The sequence below is a fragment of the Nomascus leucogenys genome, chromosome X (assembly GCF_006542625.1).
Source record: "Nomascus leucogenys isolate Asia chromosome X, Asia_NLE_v1, whole genome shotgun sequence".
Classification (NCBI taxonomy): domain Eukaryota; kingdom Metazoa; phylum Chordata; class Mammalia; order Primates; family Hylobatidae; genus Nomascus; species Nomascus leucogenys.
The window spans coordinates 139533314-139550969 of record NC_044406.1 but is presented as its reverse complement, the minus strand read 5'-3'; the positions used below and the strand labels follow the sequence as shown (position 1 = coordinate 139550969).

The following is a 17656-nucleotide window of genomic DNA, read 5'->3' as shown; positions in this document are numbered from 1 at the left end:
TGAGATCACACCACTGTACTCTAGTCTGGGCGAGAAGAGCAGAACTGTCTCCAAAAAAAAAAAAAAATATATATATATATATATACACACACACACACACACACACACATACATACATATACATATATACACCTATACATATACATATATATATGATATGAGCAGCCCATTCAGAAGCAGAACTAAAAAGGGTCCTTAAGCCTCAGGAAAGATGCTTAAGCTCACTCTTAACAGAGAATTGCATGGCCTAGCGAATGACAAAAACCCAAACGGGCTTTCCCACCTCCTCCTTGGCAAGGCTAGGGAAATAGGGGGTGGGGAGAGACGGGAAACCAAGCTCCAAGGAGGAAGGGGCTCAGGTACCATCTACCCCATCGCCCACGCTCAGTGGTGCCACTTCTCAGAATCTATGCCAAAGATACGCACTACTAATGCACAAGGATTTTTACTATGCCATTATTTATGGTAACAAAAAGATTGGAAACAACCCAAATGTCCATCAACAGTGACTGGTTAAATACACATCGGTCTGGCTGCAAAATGGAATAGCATGCAGCCCAAAAGGAGAGCACCCATGTGCATGGTAAGAAGGCAGCACTCCCAGGGCACAGCGGCAGGTGGGTTGGTGTCCGGTGGGAGGAAGAGCTGCCACCCAGCTGGGAAGCAGTTCTCCCTGAGAGCCCCAGGCCCCCATTCTTGACTTCCCCAGTGCGGGGTGGAGGAAAAGGGAGGGATTAGCCCAAGGCAAGTGGTTCGAGCAGACAGAAGGGAACAAAAAGAGCAGCGAGTCAGGCCTGATCGGGTCCGCATCTACCCTAAAAGAGGGGACCAGCAGATCAAGAGCTGAAGCATAAGGTGCCGCGGCCAGCTCCTGGGTGGGGCTCCAGGTGGCATCCCAGTTGTGGCCATCCAGCCCTTCATCCTGGGCTAGGCAGGCGGGAGAGGAAAGCGCAGACTGCACAGTCCCAGGCATGTCCTCGGCAGGCAGTGGCCTTGCACTGGCCGGCCCTACTCAATGCACTCCATGACATGTATCTGCAGGGTGTCCATATCAGGGGCCTGATACTGGCACTTGGGACAGCAGAAGTCAGGTGGCTCCTCGGGGGGGCTCCTCCTCTGGCTGGGCAGGGCCAGGGGAGAGGAGAGGTAGGCTGGGAAAAGAGAAGAGTCAGAGGGAAGGGGAGCATGGAGGGGGACTGAGGCTTGGCAGGACTGTCAATGGCAGACCTGGTCTCACAGGCCACTCATGTACGACCAGGAGCCGCCGCTACTACGGCATGCCTCCCTTAGCCTCGGGGAAGGGGCTGGGCTACCGATGGGGTGGCCTACACGAGCTCCCACCGTCAAGTCTCCAGAGAGCGACAGGAAGGTCGAACTGTGACCTCCCTCGGCGCAGCACCTGCCCTCCCCACCCACCTCCTCCCGCAGGCCCAGTGCTCGCTCACTCACCGGGGGCGGGGGGCAAGGGGGCCTGGGAGACCTCGACGTGCCGCTTCCTCATGTCCTCGATCCTTTGAAAACAGAAACCGTCCAGTCAAGGCACGCGTTTCTATAAAGCTCCTTGGCTGGACTAGTGTCAAAGAAGCTCTTGGAAGCTCAGGTGAGAGGAGAGGGACCACAGTGAGCCCTAACCCAGAACACCAGGAGCCATCCGTCTCCTGTGGTCACCACTGGCAACCCCCCAGTGTCGCACCCACTGCTCACATGGGCACGCTCTCAGAGGCCCACCTGGCTGACTCCTGACAGCTGGCCTTCAGTTTGCTGTACTCCCTCTGCAGCTGCTCCAGCTGCTCCTGCAGGAGCTCCTTCTTCTCGGCCAGCTTCTCCCGGGCCTGCCTCTCAGCCTGGAAGTCCGCCTTGTAGATATCCGCCTGGCAAATCCAACAGAAAGGGATGTGCCCGCCACAAGCCAGCCACCCACCAGGCACTGTGCTGGGCACCACAGGAACAAAGCAGAACCCACTGCTGTCCTCCCAGAGCCCCCAGCAGTGCAGAGGAAACAGATACGTCAGCGAGTAATGCCAAGCTCACCGAGAGGTCTAAGGAGCAGCACAAGTGGCTCAGAAGCTTATGAAAGGCCAATACAAAATGATGCCAAAGAGGCCGGGCGCGGTGGCTCACGCCTGTAATCCCAGAACTTTGAGAGACTGAGGTGGGCAGATTACCTGAGGCCAGAAGTTCGAGACCAGCCGGGCCAACATGGTGAAACCCTGTCTCTACTAAAAATACAAAAATTAGACGGGCGTGGTGGCAGGCGCCTGTAATCCCAGCTACTCTGGAGGCTGAGGCAAGAGAATAATTTGAACCCGGGAGGCAGAGGCTGCAGTGAGCCAAGATCGTGCCACTAGTGTGCCACTCCAGCCTGGGCAACAAGAGCAAAACTCAATCTCAAAAAGCAAAAGCAAAACAAAAAAAAAAAAAAAGAGACACCAAAGAGACACTCCAGGTCCCAGTGCCAGGGTGAGTCAGAGAGGAGGGCCCTCACCTGGGCCTTCAGCACCGGAACGGTCTCCATCACAATCTTGTGCTGCTCAGCCTCCTCCTTCAGCTTATCGATCACCTCCTGTTTGGCCACCAGGGCCTCCTCGGCCTGCTGGAGCTGCTGTTTGAGATCTTCCAGCTGCATTCCCTAAAGATGGGCAAGGGGAGCTGACGGAGCCTCGTCGGCCCAGGGCGAGGCTGGCTGAGAAGAACTGAGAAGGACAAAAGAGTGGCCCTGGCTGACCAGGCTGGGTGATGCCAGCCCCTGATTTGAGGGCCCATTGCAGGATCTCAGCGTGCACAGGGAGATGGCTGCGTCCTGTCACGGCCCAAAACAACAGAGGAGATGCTGAGGTTTTTTTCAGGACTGAAGAGGCCGCTGAGGTCATCTGGCACGACCTCCCAGCTGGGCCGACATTCCCTTCCCAGAATCCCCAGTTCCACAGCCCTCCTCCCACCCTTCATAGGGCACAGGCCACACCCACTCACAGCGAGCCGGTCCTGTGCCCGCCACGTACACAGCTCAGCTGACAGCCCTCAGTCCTTCCACTCTGCCACCTGGTCAGAGGTGCACTCCTCCCACGCAGGCATCTCCAGCCCCGTGAGACACAGACAGACACACCCCACCAACGCTCCCCTCCAAAGATTAAGTGGCCAGTTTTGTAGCTAACTCTTCCCCATGTGACCTGGCTTCAGGCTTTGTCCTTATAAATCTCCTCTGGGTACACTTACGATTGACGGTGTCTTGCTAAAATGTGATCACTAGCAAACTGCACCCAGCTTAGGTCTGATGAGGACAAACGAGGAAAAGGCTCCCAGCCAACACTGGGGTGGAAATGCTGTCGGGCTTACCTTGGCTTGGGGGAAGCTGAGCCAGGTGCCCAGATGGCGATGGCTGGCAAGAGGGAATGTCCATGGAGACAAGATGTCCCCAGCCCCACAGAGGGAGCATCCCAAGGCTCTGGCCCAGCCCCCCATTAAGATGGCCTGCTGACACTCCTGAGAGCAACATCCTGGGGTTGCCATCTCCCCACAGCTTCCCTGAGCTGTCGCAGCTGCAGCCTGATACAGGTCTAAGGCAAGTCTAAGGCAGGTCTACCCATTCTCAAGGTTCAGGGCCACGGGGAGAGGAAGAGGCAAGGCCAGCCCTAGAGCCCCGGTAGCCGCACTCACTCGCTTCCGCTCGCTGCCCACCACGCTGCTCTTGATGTGGTTGTCATATTCTTGGAAGAGCTGGTGATAGGCCACCTGCAACTGGGCCAGCTTCCTCCTGAGGAAAGGGAGCTTTTGCTGGAGAAACCACCTCATCCCAGTCCAGCCACGGTTCTGCCTGCTTCCAACTCTACCCCCTTCCTTCCCTCCCTCGCATCACAGGCCTGGAATGGGGTCTTCCAAGGCTGTGTGAGGACTCCTGAGGCCGTCAACTGTAAAGCAGGTTTTGGTGGACTGGTCACCAGGCAGTTAATATCGTTTTCCTAAAAGCTAATATTTTTAATGTTTATAATAAAATCGCGGCCAGACGCGGTGGCTCACACCCATAATCCCAACACTTTGAGAAGCCAAGGCAGGAGGATGGCTTGAGCTCAGGAGTTCAAGACCAGCCTGGGCAACATGGGAAAACGCCACCTCTACCAAAAATACAAAAATTAGCCAGGAGTGCTGGCCTGCGCCTATAGTTCCAGCTACCTGGGAGGATCGCTTGAGCCCAAGAGGCGGAAGGTACAGTAAGCCGAGACACTGCCACTGCACTCCAGCCTGGACGATAGAGCAAGACCCTGTCTTGAAAATAATAATAATAATACAATGGAACTACCCTGCACTTTTCAAAACTGTGAACTTCACAAACAGCTCAGAAAGGCAGGGGAACTGTTCTAGATTAAAGGAGACTCAAAAGGCACGCCAAGGACAGGAACCTGAGGTCCCAGATTGGATGCTGGTAGAAGGGAGGGTTTGGGGGTATTTTTGTTGTCTTTCTGTTGCCCAGGCTGGTCTTGAACTCCCGGGCTTAAGCCATCCACCCACCTTGGCCTCCCAAAGTGTTGGGATTACAGGCGTGAGCCACAGCACCCGGCCTAGAAGGGGTTTCAAAGGACAAGTCCCCTGATGACCTAGTGGCTAGGAAAAAAAACTACAAAAAAGGCCACGTGTGGACACGCAGTGAAACATGGTCTGGAGAGCAGATGGCATGACTATATCAAAGACAAACTGGGTGTCATCATGGTCACCTCTACCATTAGCAAGGCTAAGGGACAGAATGGGCCCACAGCCACAGGCAGAATCTGAAGGAGTCCTCAGAAGGCAGAAAGAACCATGGACCCAACACTTCTCAGCCTTTTGGCTAAGATCAAGTGTAGAACCACAGACCCTGTGGTGCGGCCCCGCCCCCGGTGACTCACTTCTCCTCCGAGGCGGCCTGGCGCTCCATGCGGAGTGCGGCCTCCACGCTCTGGCCCTGCATGCGCAGCTGGTCCACCTGCACGCTGTGCTGCTGCTGCAGCGCCTCACGCTCACTCTCCAGCTGCCGCGCCTGCTCGCTGGCCGCCCGGGCCCTGGCACAGAGAAAGAGCAGACTCAGGGAGGACGAACGGGGGGACAGGAGGGGCTATGCGCAGGGTGTGGGCGGGGGATGGGGGTCGGCTCTGAACACCCCGTGACTGCGAGCCGATGCCAAGTGGCAGGGTGGAGGCACCATCCACAGACACGAGGACAACTGCAGGGGGCCAGGTGGGAGCAGCAGGTGAGGAGCTTTGCTTGAGATGTGTTTGCTTCAATGCAGGAGCCCAGCAGGTGACCAAGTACAGATGGCAAGGAGACCTGGAAGCCAGCGGAAGGGGGTGGTCCGAGAAAAGGATGGGGTCGTCTGCATCCCGCAGTGCTGGGGCCAGGTGAGAGGAGCCCTCGGAACTGCCCGTGGAGTTCCAATGGGGGCTGCTGGGGGCCCCAGCAAAAGCAGTCTCAGTGGAGGGGGTCAGGAGAGACTGCTGTTCCAAAAGTGAGAGACTGCCCACCTGGGCGTGCAAGCACTGAGCTCAATGCAGACCGGGCCTCGGCCCCATCCCTGCTGCCACCCAGAGCTCTGCTGGAGTCCCAGACGACCTGCTCGGATGCTCAGTTCCCACACCTGCCCCCCTACAGCTCCCTTAACCTCCAGTTTCCAGGGTCTGGCCTCATCCCACCACACCAAGCCCTTCCACAGCCTCACTGCGGGGACGATGGTGGGTGCGTCTGTGCAGGTCCTGGGTGGCCTCTGGCCACAGGCAGACACAGCCCTTCTCCAGTCACCCCAACTCTGCCTGGCAGGCCTGCCTGCATACTGCCCCCACACCCTGCACGGGCTCCCTCTGCCCATCAGAGCCTGGGTCAAGCTCCTCTCCCGTCTGCCCTGCCAGCTGCCCCAAGTGCACCCTGACCGCCTACTGTGCTGGGATGGCTGGGGCCCCCCTGGCAGCTGATCCATCTGTCTGGAGGGCAGAAGCAGGGCCAAATGAGAACCACAGAAACCTCCCTGCCCTTTGACCCAATGGTCCCACTCACAAGAACCAAGACCCCTTTGCAAAAGAGAGTAACCAGCAGGCCTGAGGCCACCGGCTGGCAAGGTTGGCCCTTGGCTGGTGAAGTTCCCTTGCCACAGTGACACTTTCCCTAGTGGTCAGGGCGGTCCCATTTGTAGGAACAATGTGGTTGACGCGAGCACCCGCTCTGCTGCTGGGAGTCGGGGATTTAGGTACCTGCCTAGCAGAGGACGCTGACAGGACCTGCCCCCAGTAAACACCCAGGGCGCTGAGTCTCTAGCGGGCATCCCTGGGCAGCAACATGGCCCGTGTGGGAGGCGCTTCTCACTGTGCCACTCGCAGGGCGGCGGGAGGCTGGGACAGGGCTTCTCCAACTCCCCCCGCGGCTCCTGCCCTGTGCCTTTTTCCCTGTCATCAACCTCAGCCACGAGGGCGACCGTGCACCAGTCCCAGAAGTCCTTCCAGAGAACTAGACACCGTGGGTGTGGGCTCGGGGCCCCCAAAACGCCTCCTAAGGAAATAATCCAAACTCCATCTAAGGGTCACAGAGTGCGGAGAGCCGGCTGGAACCCAGGTCCCGGATGCCTGGCCCAGACCTCTCCCGACGCCTGCCCCGACGTGTTTACGCAGCCTGCCCCAGTCTATTGTCATCAAGGAGCACCCTGGCGGCCCCTAAACCCACCTCATGCTTTTGGAAACCCTGGAAGGGGTCTCCGGAGCCGGCTCCCCCGACTCACCGACCCTCCAGAGCCTGGCATTCCTTAGTGGCAGCCTCCAAGCGACTCTGACTCTCCTGCAGCTCCCCGAGCAAGGACGTCACCTGGGCTTTCACAGAGGCCTTGTCCTCAGCCATCTGCTGCAGGAGAAAAAGCCACTTCCTGTCAGCACTGCTTTCTCCCCAGCGGCCCACTCCTGCCATCCGCAAGCCCGGGGCAATCCGCAAGCAGCTGAGGCCTGCGCACCATGAGGCCTTTTTTCCTGCCCTCGGCACCCCCAAACCTGGGTGCCCTGGGGCCTCATGAGCCCAAGGGCCACCCAACCCTCCCCAGCTGCCCACCTTAACCCTCTGCCACAGGGTAACACACAGATGGGGCAAAAAGAGATCCCCAAAGAGACGAAGGAGCACAAAGCTGCCTTGGGGTTGTCAACAGCTTAGTCACTGCCCCGGCAAGCAGGCCTTGAGGGCTGAACCCGGTGGCCTTGCAGCTGCAGCCCCAGCAGGGGATCTCTCTCCGCCTCTGAGACTTGGGACAAAAGGAGGCCAGGCACGAATAGGGCAAAGTAAACACAGGCCCCAGTCCACACCCGGGGCTGCCAGGATGGGAGAGTTTGAGCAAATCAAGAGTGGACACTGAATTTTGTTGAACACTGGGAACTGCAGAACCTCTCGGCAGGCACACTGCACTCAAACCCCTGCGCGAAGACACCCGGCCACCACCTCACGGGGCCTCTGGGAGCCTAAGGCCACGCCCCTGGGGCGCCCCAGCCCCCTGTTGAGTGAGTTCCCGTCTGGAAATGCTCAGGGCTGTCCAAAGCATTTACTGTCTGTTCCGGCCAACACCTGACCTCCCTTTCTTACAGCATTTACTAGAAAGGGCTTACCCTGTCCCTTTGAGACATCTGTGTGGCACCCACAACCCAGGGTCTTTCCCGAGGGCCCCGCAGCCACTCCTTGGAAACGGAAACCTCAGGAGGCACGGGGCCCGGTCTCCCAGTCTCCAAGGGAGGGAAGAATCCCAACCTTGGTAAGCACCGGCAGCTCCCACACACGGCTGGGGTCGTGGCAAGGACGCTGGCTGTCCCGTCATCTTTCACTTGAGCCTGCACTCGCCCCCTCCCGACTCCCTCATTCTCCCTTCGCAAGGCCAGGCCGCCTCTGCTGGGGCGGGAACGGAGCCCAGCTCTCTCCCCCGCAAGCAGGGGTTTCTGAAGAAAATCTCTTTTCCCAGCTTGAACAAAGGCCCGCTTTTGTGTACCTTTGTGCATCTCCAGTGTTCTTGTCAAAAGAGGAGGACAGGCACAGAGGCCTGTGGGGACAAGGCCACAGGATGACGGAGATGGAGGCTGGAGAGGTGCAGCCGGCGGCCCCCAGCGCCGTGGAGAGGCCCGGAAGGCCGATCCCTCATGGCCCTGGCGGGGAGCCCGCCCTGCCGACACCACCGTTAGCTCAGCCTCCAGGCCTCCAGAACCAGGAGGCCACGCGTTTCTGTGGCTTCGGCCCCACGGTCTGTGGTGCTTGCTCACGGCAGCTGTAGAAAACTCATCCACTTCCCATACAGGAAATCAACGCCTTAAGCCAGGCGCTCCAAGCCCTGAGTGCAGCAGCGTGCACAGCCCACCATCCACGCCTTTCCCCAGGGGAGCGGAGCCCGGCTGTGGCAAGTGCCAGGTACCCGCCAGCAAGTTTCCTCTCCACCACTTCTCCCCCTCTTGCCCCCTCAAAGGCAGCACAGCCCCTTCCTGACTACCATTGCCAGGATCCTGCGATCAGCCAGGCCCACACACAAAGACCCTGAAACCAGGCGGGGTCTGTGCTAATGACACGATTTATGGGGGGAGCCTTGGGCCACACAGCTGGATCTCTGGTGGCTATAGCCCGAGTGACCAGGGTTGGCCACGCAGGCGCTCCATGCCTACGCGGCCCACCCCCCGCGGAAACCCTGGCCGCCACTGCTGGGGTGAGCTTCCCGGTTGTGACTCCGCGCACGCTGTCCCACACTGTTGCCGAAAGAAACAGGTGCTGTCTGCACAGCTCCCCCGGGCGAGGAGCCGCTGAAGCTCACGCCTGGTCTCTCCTGGAGCCCGCCCTGTGCGCCCTGAGCCTTCGCTCACCATAACCTGTGTCCTTTCCTTGTAATAAACCGGAACTGGGAGTGTGACAGCTTTTCTGAGTTCGGAGCCCTCCCAGCACAGCACTGAGCCCCAGGGCGCTTTGGGGGACCCCGACCACGGGTTCCCTTGTGGAACACTGGCGTCACTGTGGGTTTTCAGAACCTGGCCCTGCCCCGACTACCTGCTGGCATCTCTTCAGGTGCTCCACCTCCCGCAGAGCCTGCTCCTTCTGCCTCTTCAGGTCGAGCTTCTCCAGGCCGAGTCTCTCCACCAGTTTCCTGGCCTCCTGGAATTTGCACATGAGGAACTCCTTCTCCTCCCTCTGGCTGGCTTGGAAATGCAGAAGCTCCTCGCAGCGCTCCCGCAGCATCTGGTTGCTCTGCCGGATGGCATCTGGTGGCAGAGGGGACAGTGGAGGGGAGCTGTGCAGCCTGGCCCGCCGGGCCCTGCCTGGGCCCACATGGGCCTGAGGCTCAGGAAGTCAAAGGCCAGAAGTGGGGCCACCCATCCTGGTGCCCCCCCCATAATACCATGCAGCTTCTCTCAGGGGTGGATGGCATCTCAACACTCCCTTTTGTTTCTTTAAACACTTCCAAAATCCATTACACTAATGCCCCTCACTTTCTACAAGAAAATAATACCAAACACATCAGCTTCACTTAATAGTATGTGTCAGCCAGGCACAGTGGCTCATGCCTGTAATCCCAGCACTTTGGGAGGCCGAGGTGGGTGGATCACCTGAGGTCAGGAGCTCCAGACCAGCTTGGCCAACATGGTGAAACCCCATCTCTAATAAAAATACAAAAATTAATCTGGCGTGGTGGCACACGCCTGTAATCCCAGCTACTTGGGAGGCTAAGGCAGGAGAAGCACTTGAACCTGGGAGGTGGAAGTTGCAGTGAGCCAAGATCACGCCATTGCACTCCAGCCTGGGGGACAGAGCAAAACTCTGTCTCAAAAAAAAAAAAAAAAAAAAAAAAAAGTATGTGTCAAATGCCACTTTTTTGAATTTTTACTTTTGTAGAGACAGGGTCTTGCTATGTTGCCCAGGCTGGTCTCAAATTGTTGGCCTTAAGCAATCCTCCCACCTCGGCCTCCCAGCGTGCTGGGATTATAGGCATGAGCCACTGTGCCTGGCCTTATGCCACTTTGTTTGTAAGTGACTCGAATTCATTTGTATTCTGGTCAGTCTGAGGTGTGCCTGTCCTCAAATGGTCGGTATTGGTCCTCCCTGGCCTACATCTCTGTTATCTTTTAGATCGGGGGTCCTAACACGCCTGCAGACTCCTAGGGTCAGCCTCCCAGGCAAACTTCACTGCAGCAAAAGGCTTGGACCAGGCAAGTTAGTGGCATCTCTGAGCCTCAAAGTCCTCATCTGCATAGTGAACAGAGACAAGAACATTCATCTTACAAGACGAGGAGGGTTAAACGAGGAAGCAGAAAACAAACGGGAAAAACCGCTGGTCCTCCCCTCACCAGAGCATGTGCCAGTGCCAGGCAGTCAGCAGAGGCCACAGGAAGGAGAGCCCCACGCCCAGGAGACACCCCAAGTAGTGAAGGAGCCATCTGAGGTGACAAAACTGACAAGTGATGTGCCAAGGTTCTAGCAACTTTATAGCAGCTACAGAGCTGGATAAAATGGGGCAGGCAGTAGCTACCCTGTGATCAAAACCCTCAACCAACTAACTATTGCCTGCTGACGAGCACAACATCCACCCCCCATCAGAATCCCGCTGGCTCTGCCCAAGGCTCAGCTCATCTGCAACTTGTCTTTTTTTTTTGAGACAGACTCTCGCTCTTGTTTCCCAGGCTGGAGTGCAATGGCGCGATCTCGGCTCACTGCAACCTCCACCTCCCGGGTTCAAGCAATTCTCCCTGCCTCAGCCTCCCGAGTAGCTGGGATTACAGGTGCCCGCCATCACGTCTGGCTAATTTTTGTAGTAGAGATGGGGTTTCACCATGTTGGCCAAGCTGGCCTCAAACTCCTGACCTCAGGTGATCCCCCCACCTCGGCCTCTGAAAGTGCTGGGATTACAGGCATGAGCCACTGCACCTGGCTGGCAACTTGTCTTGTTAAAAATGTTCTGAACTGAGGTAAAATTCACATGACATCAAATTCACTGTTTTAACTAATTCAGCACTTTTCGGTGTATCCATCAGGTTGTGCAACCATCCGCACTATCTAATACCAGAACAGTTCCGGGACCCCATAAGCAGTCACTCCCCCAGCACCCTCCTCATCTGCATCTGCCTCTGCAGATTGGCCTCTTCTGGACATGTCTCACACTAGTGGAGTCACACACTAGAGACATGCAACTTCTTCTGTGAATCTCTCCCTAAACATTCTAAGTACAGCCTCCTCCATGGACATAAGCATGTACATCTTGAGGGACAGACATCTTCTGGGCCCTTAGGGGCTTGGCCCAGGGCCTGACACATGGAGCTACCAAGTTTCACTTGCCATCCACAAAGCTCAGGTCAGGCGGAGCAGGGGGAGTCAACACAGCCTTGAGGCCTCCTTGTGTCCCTGGAGCCTGAGGGAAGCTGCTGCACTGAACACACAGCCTGGAAGGGAAGCAAGGGCGCCATACACTGTGCCAGGGTCCCTGCACGGCTGGCCTGCAACACTCACCCTCAAGTCCCCCTCAATAGAGCACTCTCCCGGGGATGAGCAGAGGCCCCCAGTCTAGCTGTCACCTCTCTGTGCACCAGTGCCCTGAAGATCCCAATACAGTGGGTCTCACCAGGGACAACTGTATCCCCCAGGGGTCATTTGGCAATAAATATCTGGGGATATTGTTAGTTGTCACAACAGGACGGGTGCTACTGGCATCTAGCAGGTACAGGCCAAGGACCCTGCTCCACACCCTACAACGCACAAGAGAATTCTCCAGCCCCAGGTGCCGATGGCACTGAGGTGGGGGACCCTGTCCTGGAACAGGCAGGTCATGTTGGGTCTCCATGCTCCAGCAGGGCCTCTCCAATTCAGCCTCGCCGTCGAGGAGACCAAGCAGCCCCTTGACAGCAAGCTGACTGCACTGACCCCTTCCTCCATAGAAGGAAAGGTGATTTGCCTTGACAGTAAGAGGAAACACATCGCAGGCATGGGTCTTGTCCCTGCCCACGGGGTGTCAGCCAGAGCCACTCTCTGAAGCCTACAGAGTATGTGACTTGTCAGCACAGAGCCCCACATAACATCTTGGACCACAGTCCAGCAAAGAAGGCAGGGGAGTGGGCCCATGACAGCGGTCTCTAGTAGTCACAGCACATGCCACCTCGCCCAGGAGCTGCCAGCCAGCCAGGACCCAACTGAGGTGCCAGCTCAGGGATGACTCCTGCAAGGAAGGGGTGTTGTCCTCCACGATGGGGTGGACACTTAGGCCTGAGTCCCCAGCAGGAACCAAAGGATGAAACAAAAGGGGCTACAAGCCCCACCACACCCAGTGAGCCACGTGGGGAGTCTGTGCCGCCCCTCCCTGCAGCTCTGGGACCCGCGGTTTAGAAGGCCCCTGCAGCAGAAAGGCAAGAGTATACAGCGGGTGCCACCTGGCCCCACCAGGCTAACCCAGGGCAATGCAGAGCAGTGGCAGGGAGAGGGGGTGAGGGGGAAGAATGGCAGGGGCTGGGGGTGCCATCACGCCCAGGGCGCGGGCAGGAGCGTGCAGCTGAGCCCTGAACCCACGACGACCTGAAGCTGAGCAGCACGAGGGTGAGGGGCGCCCGGACTGCAGTCTAGGAAAGAACTCCCCAGTCCCAGCCGCTGGGTGTGGGAAGTCAGCCTTCACCTCCGCTGAGGTGTGTGCCGCTGAGGTGTGCGCCAGGACTGCCCCAGAGGAATGTTGCCTGGGGGGCCACGCACCTTCCTTCCCAAGACAGACCACGCCCCTCTACCAGGACAGGCCCCACCCCCTCTCTGGGCAGGCCACGCCTCTTCCCAGGGCTGACTCTGCCCTGTCCCGGGATGGACAGCACTTCATGAGTGCTCAATGCAGGGACACAGAGGCCTGGACATGTTGGTCCAACCTGGAAGGTTCATTCCAGCTCCAGAGCTCCCTGTAAGGTCCAGCAAGGCTGTCCTGGAGCCTACCCGGCAGCGCGCTTCTCCCTCTGCCTACCCGGGCTTCTTCCGCTGTCCCTCCTTTCCCTTCCCAGTACTGGTCCTGAGAGCACGCTAAACTTCCTCCCCGCCAATCTGCACCTCAGAGTCTACTTCCTGAAACCAAGAGGGAGGGCAGCACATCCCCACCCCAGGCCCAGGAAATGCAGAGGTGCAGGTGGGGAGAAGACGCCTTCCCCTCAGCAGGGCCAGATCCCCTGACTCTCCTCACCTCGGAGCTCTTGATTCTCCTCCAGGCAGCGCTGGAGGGTCTCAGGAGCACCGTGTTCTGAAGGCAGGTGCAGCATGGCTGGCTTCCCCAGAGGAGACTCTTCGCCCAGCACGTCCTGATCTGCTGCCGGGCCACCACTGGGCTGCACCATCTCACACAGTTGGCTCTTCCAGAGGTGCCTGCTCATCCAACAGGGCAAGGGCTGAAAGAGAAAGGCAGCAGGGGAGTCACAGGAGACCCACATCCTTACCCAGCAGAAAAAGCCTATGAGTTCTGGGGCTACATTTTAAACAGAATGCTGATAATTCGCCTAGTGTATCAGGATGCTAAAGTGGGTTTTCAGTCTAAAGGGTAGCAGATATTCCCATTCCAAAGGGAGGTGCTGGACCACCCATGTGGGACTTGGAAAGGCCTATCTCCAGGCTGGAAATGGAAGAATTTCACCAGAGGTAGGAGAGTCGGGACAGGACTGTTTGTGGAGGGAGATGTCACTATGCTGGGAATCCTGATCCCCTACACACCTCCAAGCAGGAGAAGTGGAGGGTACTGGCCCCTCATCGAGTGTAGTGGGCTGAATGGTAGCCCCCCGAAAAGATATGCCCATGTTCTAACCCCTGAAACATATGTGATTTGGGAAAAGGGTCTTTGCAGATGTAGGATCTCAAGATGAGATCATTCGGGGTGACGTGAGTGGACCCTAAATCCAACAACGTGTCTTTATGAGAGACAGAAGAGAGAAGCCAGAGGGAGATGCAAGGGGAGGAGGCCATGTCGGGACTGCCTCGGAGACTGGAGTGAGGCAGCCACAAGCCCAGGAATAAATGGGGCAGAAGCTTGGGAGAGGCAAGGGAGGATCGCCCTCTTAGAGCCTTTGAGGGTGTGGGCTTGCTACCCCTTTGGTTTTGGACTTCTAGTCTCCAGAACTGTGAGATTAAAATGTCTGGCAGGGCGCGGTGGCTCATGCCTGTAATCCCAGCACTTTGGGAGGCCGAGGCGGGTGGATCACGAGGTCAGGAGATCGAGACTATCCTGGCTAACACGGTGAAACCCTGTCTCTACTAAAAATACAAAAAATTAGCCAGGCATGGTAGCAGGCGCCTGTAGCCCCAGCTACCCAGGAGGCTGAGGCAGAAGAATGGCGTGAACCCGGGAGGCAGAGAATGGCGTGAACCCGGGATCGCGCCACTGCACTCCAGCCTGGGCAACAGAGCGAGACTCCGTCTCAAAAAAAAAAAATACAAAAAATTAGCAGAGTGTGGTGACACGCGCCTGTAGTCCCAGCTACTCGGGAGGCCGAAGCAGGAGAATTGCTTGAACCCAGGAGGCAGACGTTGCAGTGAGCTGAGATTGCACCACTGCACTCCACCCTTGGCTTTCCGAACAGCCCCTTCTCCTGGTTTCCTCCCTATCTTGCTGGCTACTCCTGCCCAGGCACTCTTACTGGGTTCCGACCTTTCATGTTGGGGTGCCCCAGGGCTCTGTCCTAGGACATCTTCTTCTCTGTAACTTCATTCACTCCCACAGGAATCCTATCCAGTCTCATGCCTTGAACTCCAATCTTGATGCTTAATTAGACCTCTTTTCTAAACTCTACATTCATTCATCAAACTCAACATTTCTACTTGGTTATCTAGTAGCCCTCTCAAAACGAACCTCTCTAAGACCTCCCACAGTCCCCAAAACCCAGATCTACCCAAGGCCTTCTTTGTTATCAGCTGCTGGCAAATCCATCCTCCAGCTGTCAAAAGTCTTTTTTGATTCTCTCTCTCTCTCTCTCTCACACACACACACACATACACAAGAGCACATCTAATCCATCAAGAAATCCTGTTAAAATGTATCCCCCAACCGATCTGATCACACTGAGCAATTAACATTAACTATTTTAGGTGTCATAATATTGTTGTTTTTCAGAGTCCTGTCTTAGAGAGAGGCACACTTAAATGTTTAAAGATGATGTCTGAATTTACCTCCAAATGGGAAAACTCCTAGGTATATACCCGAGAGAAATGAAAACACATGTCTCCACATGAATGCTTGTAGCAGCATTACTTACAGCAGCCAGAGTGGAAACGACCCAAATGTCCATCAACTATGAATAAACAAAATCTAGTACATCCACATGCTATAACATGAACAAATTTTCCAAATATGCTAAGAGAAATAAACAAGTCACAAAAGATTAAACATTGTATGATTCTATTTATATGAGATGTCTACAACGGGCAAATCCACAGAGACATAAAGTGGATTAATGGTTGTTGGGGAGAGCCACTTAGGGCTGGGGGGAAGATAAGCTGAGCTAAAGGGTATGGGGTTTCTTTGAGGGGTGATGAAAATGTTCTGTGAATATACATATAACAAACCATTGAATTGTACACTTTAAATGGATGAACTGCTAAAGATATCTCAAGCTGTTATTGAAAATAATAATGGGGGCCAGACATGGTGGTTCACACCTGTAATCCCAGCACTTTGGGAGGTCATGGCGGTTGCATCACTTGAGGTCAGGAGTTCGAGACCAGCCTGGCCAACATGGCAAAACCCTGTATTTACTAAAAATACAAAAAAAAAAAAAATAGCTGGGAGTGATGGTGCATGCCTGTAATCCCAGCTACTTGGGAAGCTGAGGCAGGAGAATCGCTTGAACCTGGGAGACGGAGGTTGCAGTGAGCCAAGATCGTGCCACTGCACTCCAGCCTGGGCGACAGAGTGAGACTGGGTCTCAAAAAAAAAAAAGAGGCCAGGCACGGTGGCTCATGCCTGTAATCCTAGCACTTTGGGAGGCCAAGGCAGGTAGATGACAAGGTCAAGAGATCAAGACCATCCTGGCCAACATGATGAAACCCCATCTCTACTAAAAATACAAAAATTAGCTGGGTGTGGTGGTGCACACCTGTAGTCCCAGCTACGCGGGAGGCTGAGGCAGGAGAATCGCTTGAACCCAAGAGTCGGAAGTTGCAGTGGGTGGAGATCACACCACTGCACTCCGGCCTGGTGACAGAGGGAGATTCTGTCTCAAAAAAAAAAAAAAAAAAAAAGAAAAAGAAAGAAAGAAAAAGGAAGAAAATAATAATGGGAGAGGATTGCGAGGATTATAAACAAAATTAGTCACAAGTTGATATCTTCAATTGTTGAAGTTGGTAGCTGTGAATGTAAGATTTACTATACTGGCCGAGCGCAGTGGCTCACACCTGTAATCCCAGCACTTTGGGAGGCTGAGGCAGGCAGATCACCTGAGGTCAGGAGTTCAAGACCAGACTGGCCAACATATAGTGAAACCCCGTCTCTACCAAAAATACAAAAATTAGCTGGGCGTAGTGGCGCATGCCTGCAGTCCCAGCTACTTGGGAAGCTGAGGCAGGAGAATCACTTGAACCCAGGAGGAGGAGGTTAGAGTGAGCTGAGATCGTGCCACTGCACTCCAGCCTGGGCGACAGAGCGAGACTCCATCTCTCAAAAACAAACTAAAAAGATTTACTATACTAATTTTTCTACTTTTGTACATTTTTGAAATTTCCAATAATAAAATGCTCAAAGCACTGTCTCTGAGCTGTATTACTGCAATTACCTCTTAACAGGTCGCTCTTCTTCTACCCTTACCCACTATGGTCTGTTCTCCCCACCACTGCTAGAACGATCAGTGTAAGACGTAATTCCGATCACATTCCTCCTCTATTGAGAACCCTACCATGGCTCCCCGTTGCCTTCTGCGTAAAAGCCAATCTCCCTACAACGGCCTACAAGGCCCTGTACCATCGGGTTCCCCATCCCTTCATCTCCAACTGTACTCCCCTCCCTCACTCTGCTATAGCTATAGTGACCTCCGTGCTATTCCTCTAATGTGCCAGGACAGCCCATTCATTCTCAGATCACAGAAACTGTATGAGGATAGGCAGATGTTGTCTTGCAAAACAAGCAAACAGGCATATGAGATCAGAAACCTAGCTGCCAAACTGTATGTGAGGCATTTTCGAAGAATTTAACGACCTCGATAGAGCGCAGTCAAGTTTGGTGAACAGAAAATGTCTCTGAACTAGAGGAGTCCTCGCACAAGGAGTAGGGTCAGACCCCGCACTGGAGGAGGAAGGAGGAGTAGAAACAGTCCAGCTCGCCGCCCAAGTAACCTGGGTCCTGAATCAGCCCGCCTTGGCCAGTGCTCCAGAAGCGCGCAGCAGGAACGGGCTGGGGCCCAAAAAAGAGGGGGGAGCCTGAACGTCCGGGGGAGTCTCGGAGGCGGCGGAACGCCCACCGATGGAACCCTGTCTTTGGGGAAAAGGACCACACCTGTCAGCAGAGTCTGTCAGACGTGAGAAGGGTGGGAGCGGCGGACTGTGAACGCTGGTAGGGCCCCGGCGCTCCGACAAAGTCCCAGTTTCGCGGTCGCCCTTCCCTACTCCGCTGTCGAAATCCCCGCTTCCGGCTTCCGGTGTCATAGCTGTGGGATCCGGAAGTAAAAACACACAAGCCCCGCCCCGGGAACACAGGAAGCCGGCGAGAAGT

The 17656-nt window shown here is 55.7% G+C and overlaps 1 protein-coding gene across 2 annotated transcripts; it reads right to left on the bottom strand.

Annotated features, from left to right (window-relative positions):
• Nucleotides 1–429: 429 nt before the first annotated feature.
• On the bottom strand, nt 430–17636 carry IKBKG (inhibitor of nuclear factor kappa B kinase regulatory subunit gamma). 2 transcript variants are annotated; one of them, XM_030807649.1, is made up of 10 exons: nt 17441–17636; nt 13154–13355; nt 9007–9218; nt 6731–6849; nt 4878–5030; nt 3655–3751; nt 2486–2629; nt 1729–1871; nt 1450–1511; nt 430–1151 (listed from the first exon to the last, which is right to left on the bottom strand). In XM_030807649.1, exons 2-10 carry the CDS (start codon nt 13338–13340, stop codon nt 1009–1011), a joined length of 1260 nt encoding a protein of 419 aa, XP_030663509.1. In that variant the 5' UTR covers nt 13341–13355; nt 17441–17636; the 3' UTR covers nt 430–1008. The 2 variants fall into 2 exon arrangements, with proteins under 2 accessions (XP_030663509.1, XP_030663510.1); XM_030807650.1 differs by having other exon boundaries at nt 6731–6846.
• Between the last annotated feature and the right edge of the window lie 20 nt (nt 17637–17656).

Bases quoted from the DNA above. Each gene is read 5' to 3' on its own strand.
- IKBKG (XM_030807649.1), bottom strand. From the start codon at position 13,340: ATGAGCAGGCACCTCTGGAAGAGCCAACTGTGTGAGATGGTGCAGCCC. The intron at 9,219-13,153 runs GTGAGGAGAGTC...CTCTGCCACCAG, and splicing joins GGAGAATCAAGAGCTCCGAG to ATGCCATCCGGCAGAGCAAC. The intron at 6,850-9,006 runs GTAGTCGGGGCA...TTTCTCCTGCAG, and splicing joins ACCTGAAGAGATGCCAGCAG to CAGATGGCTGAGGACAAGGC.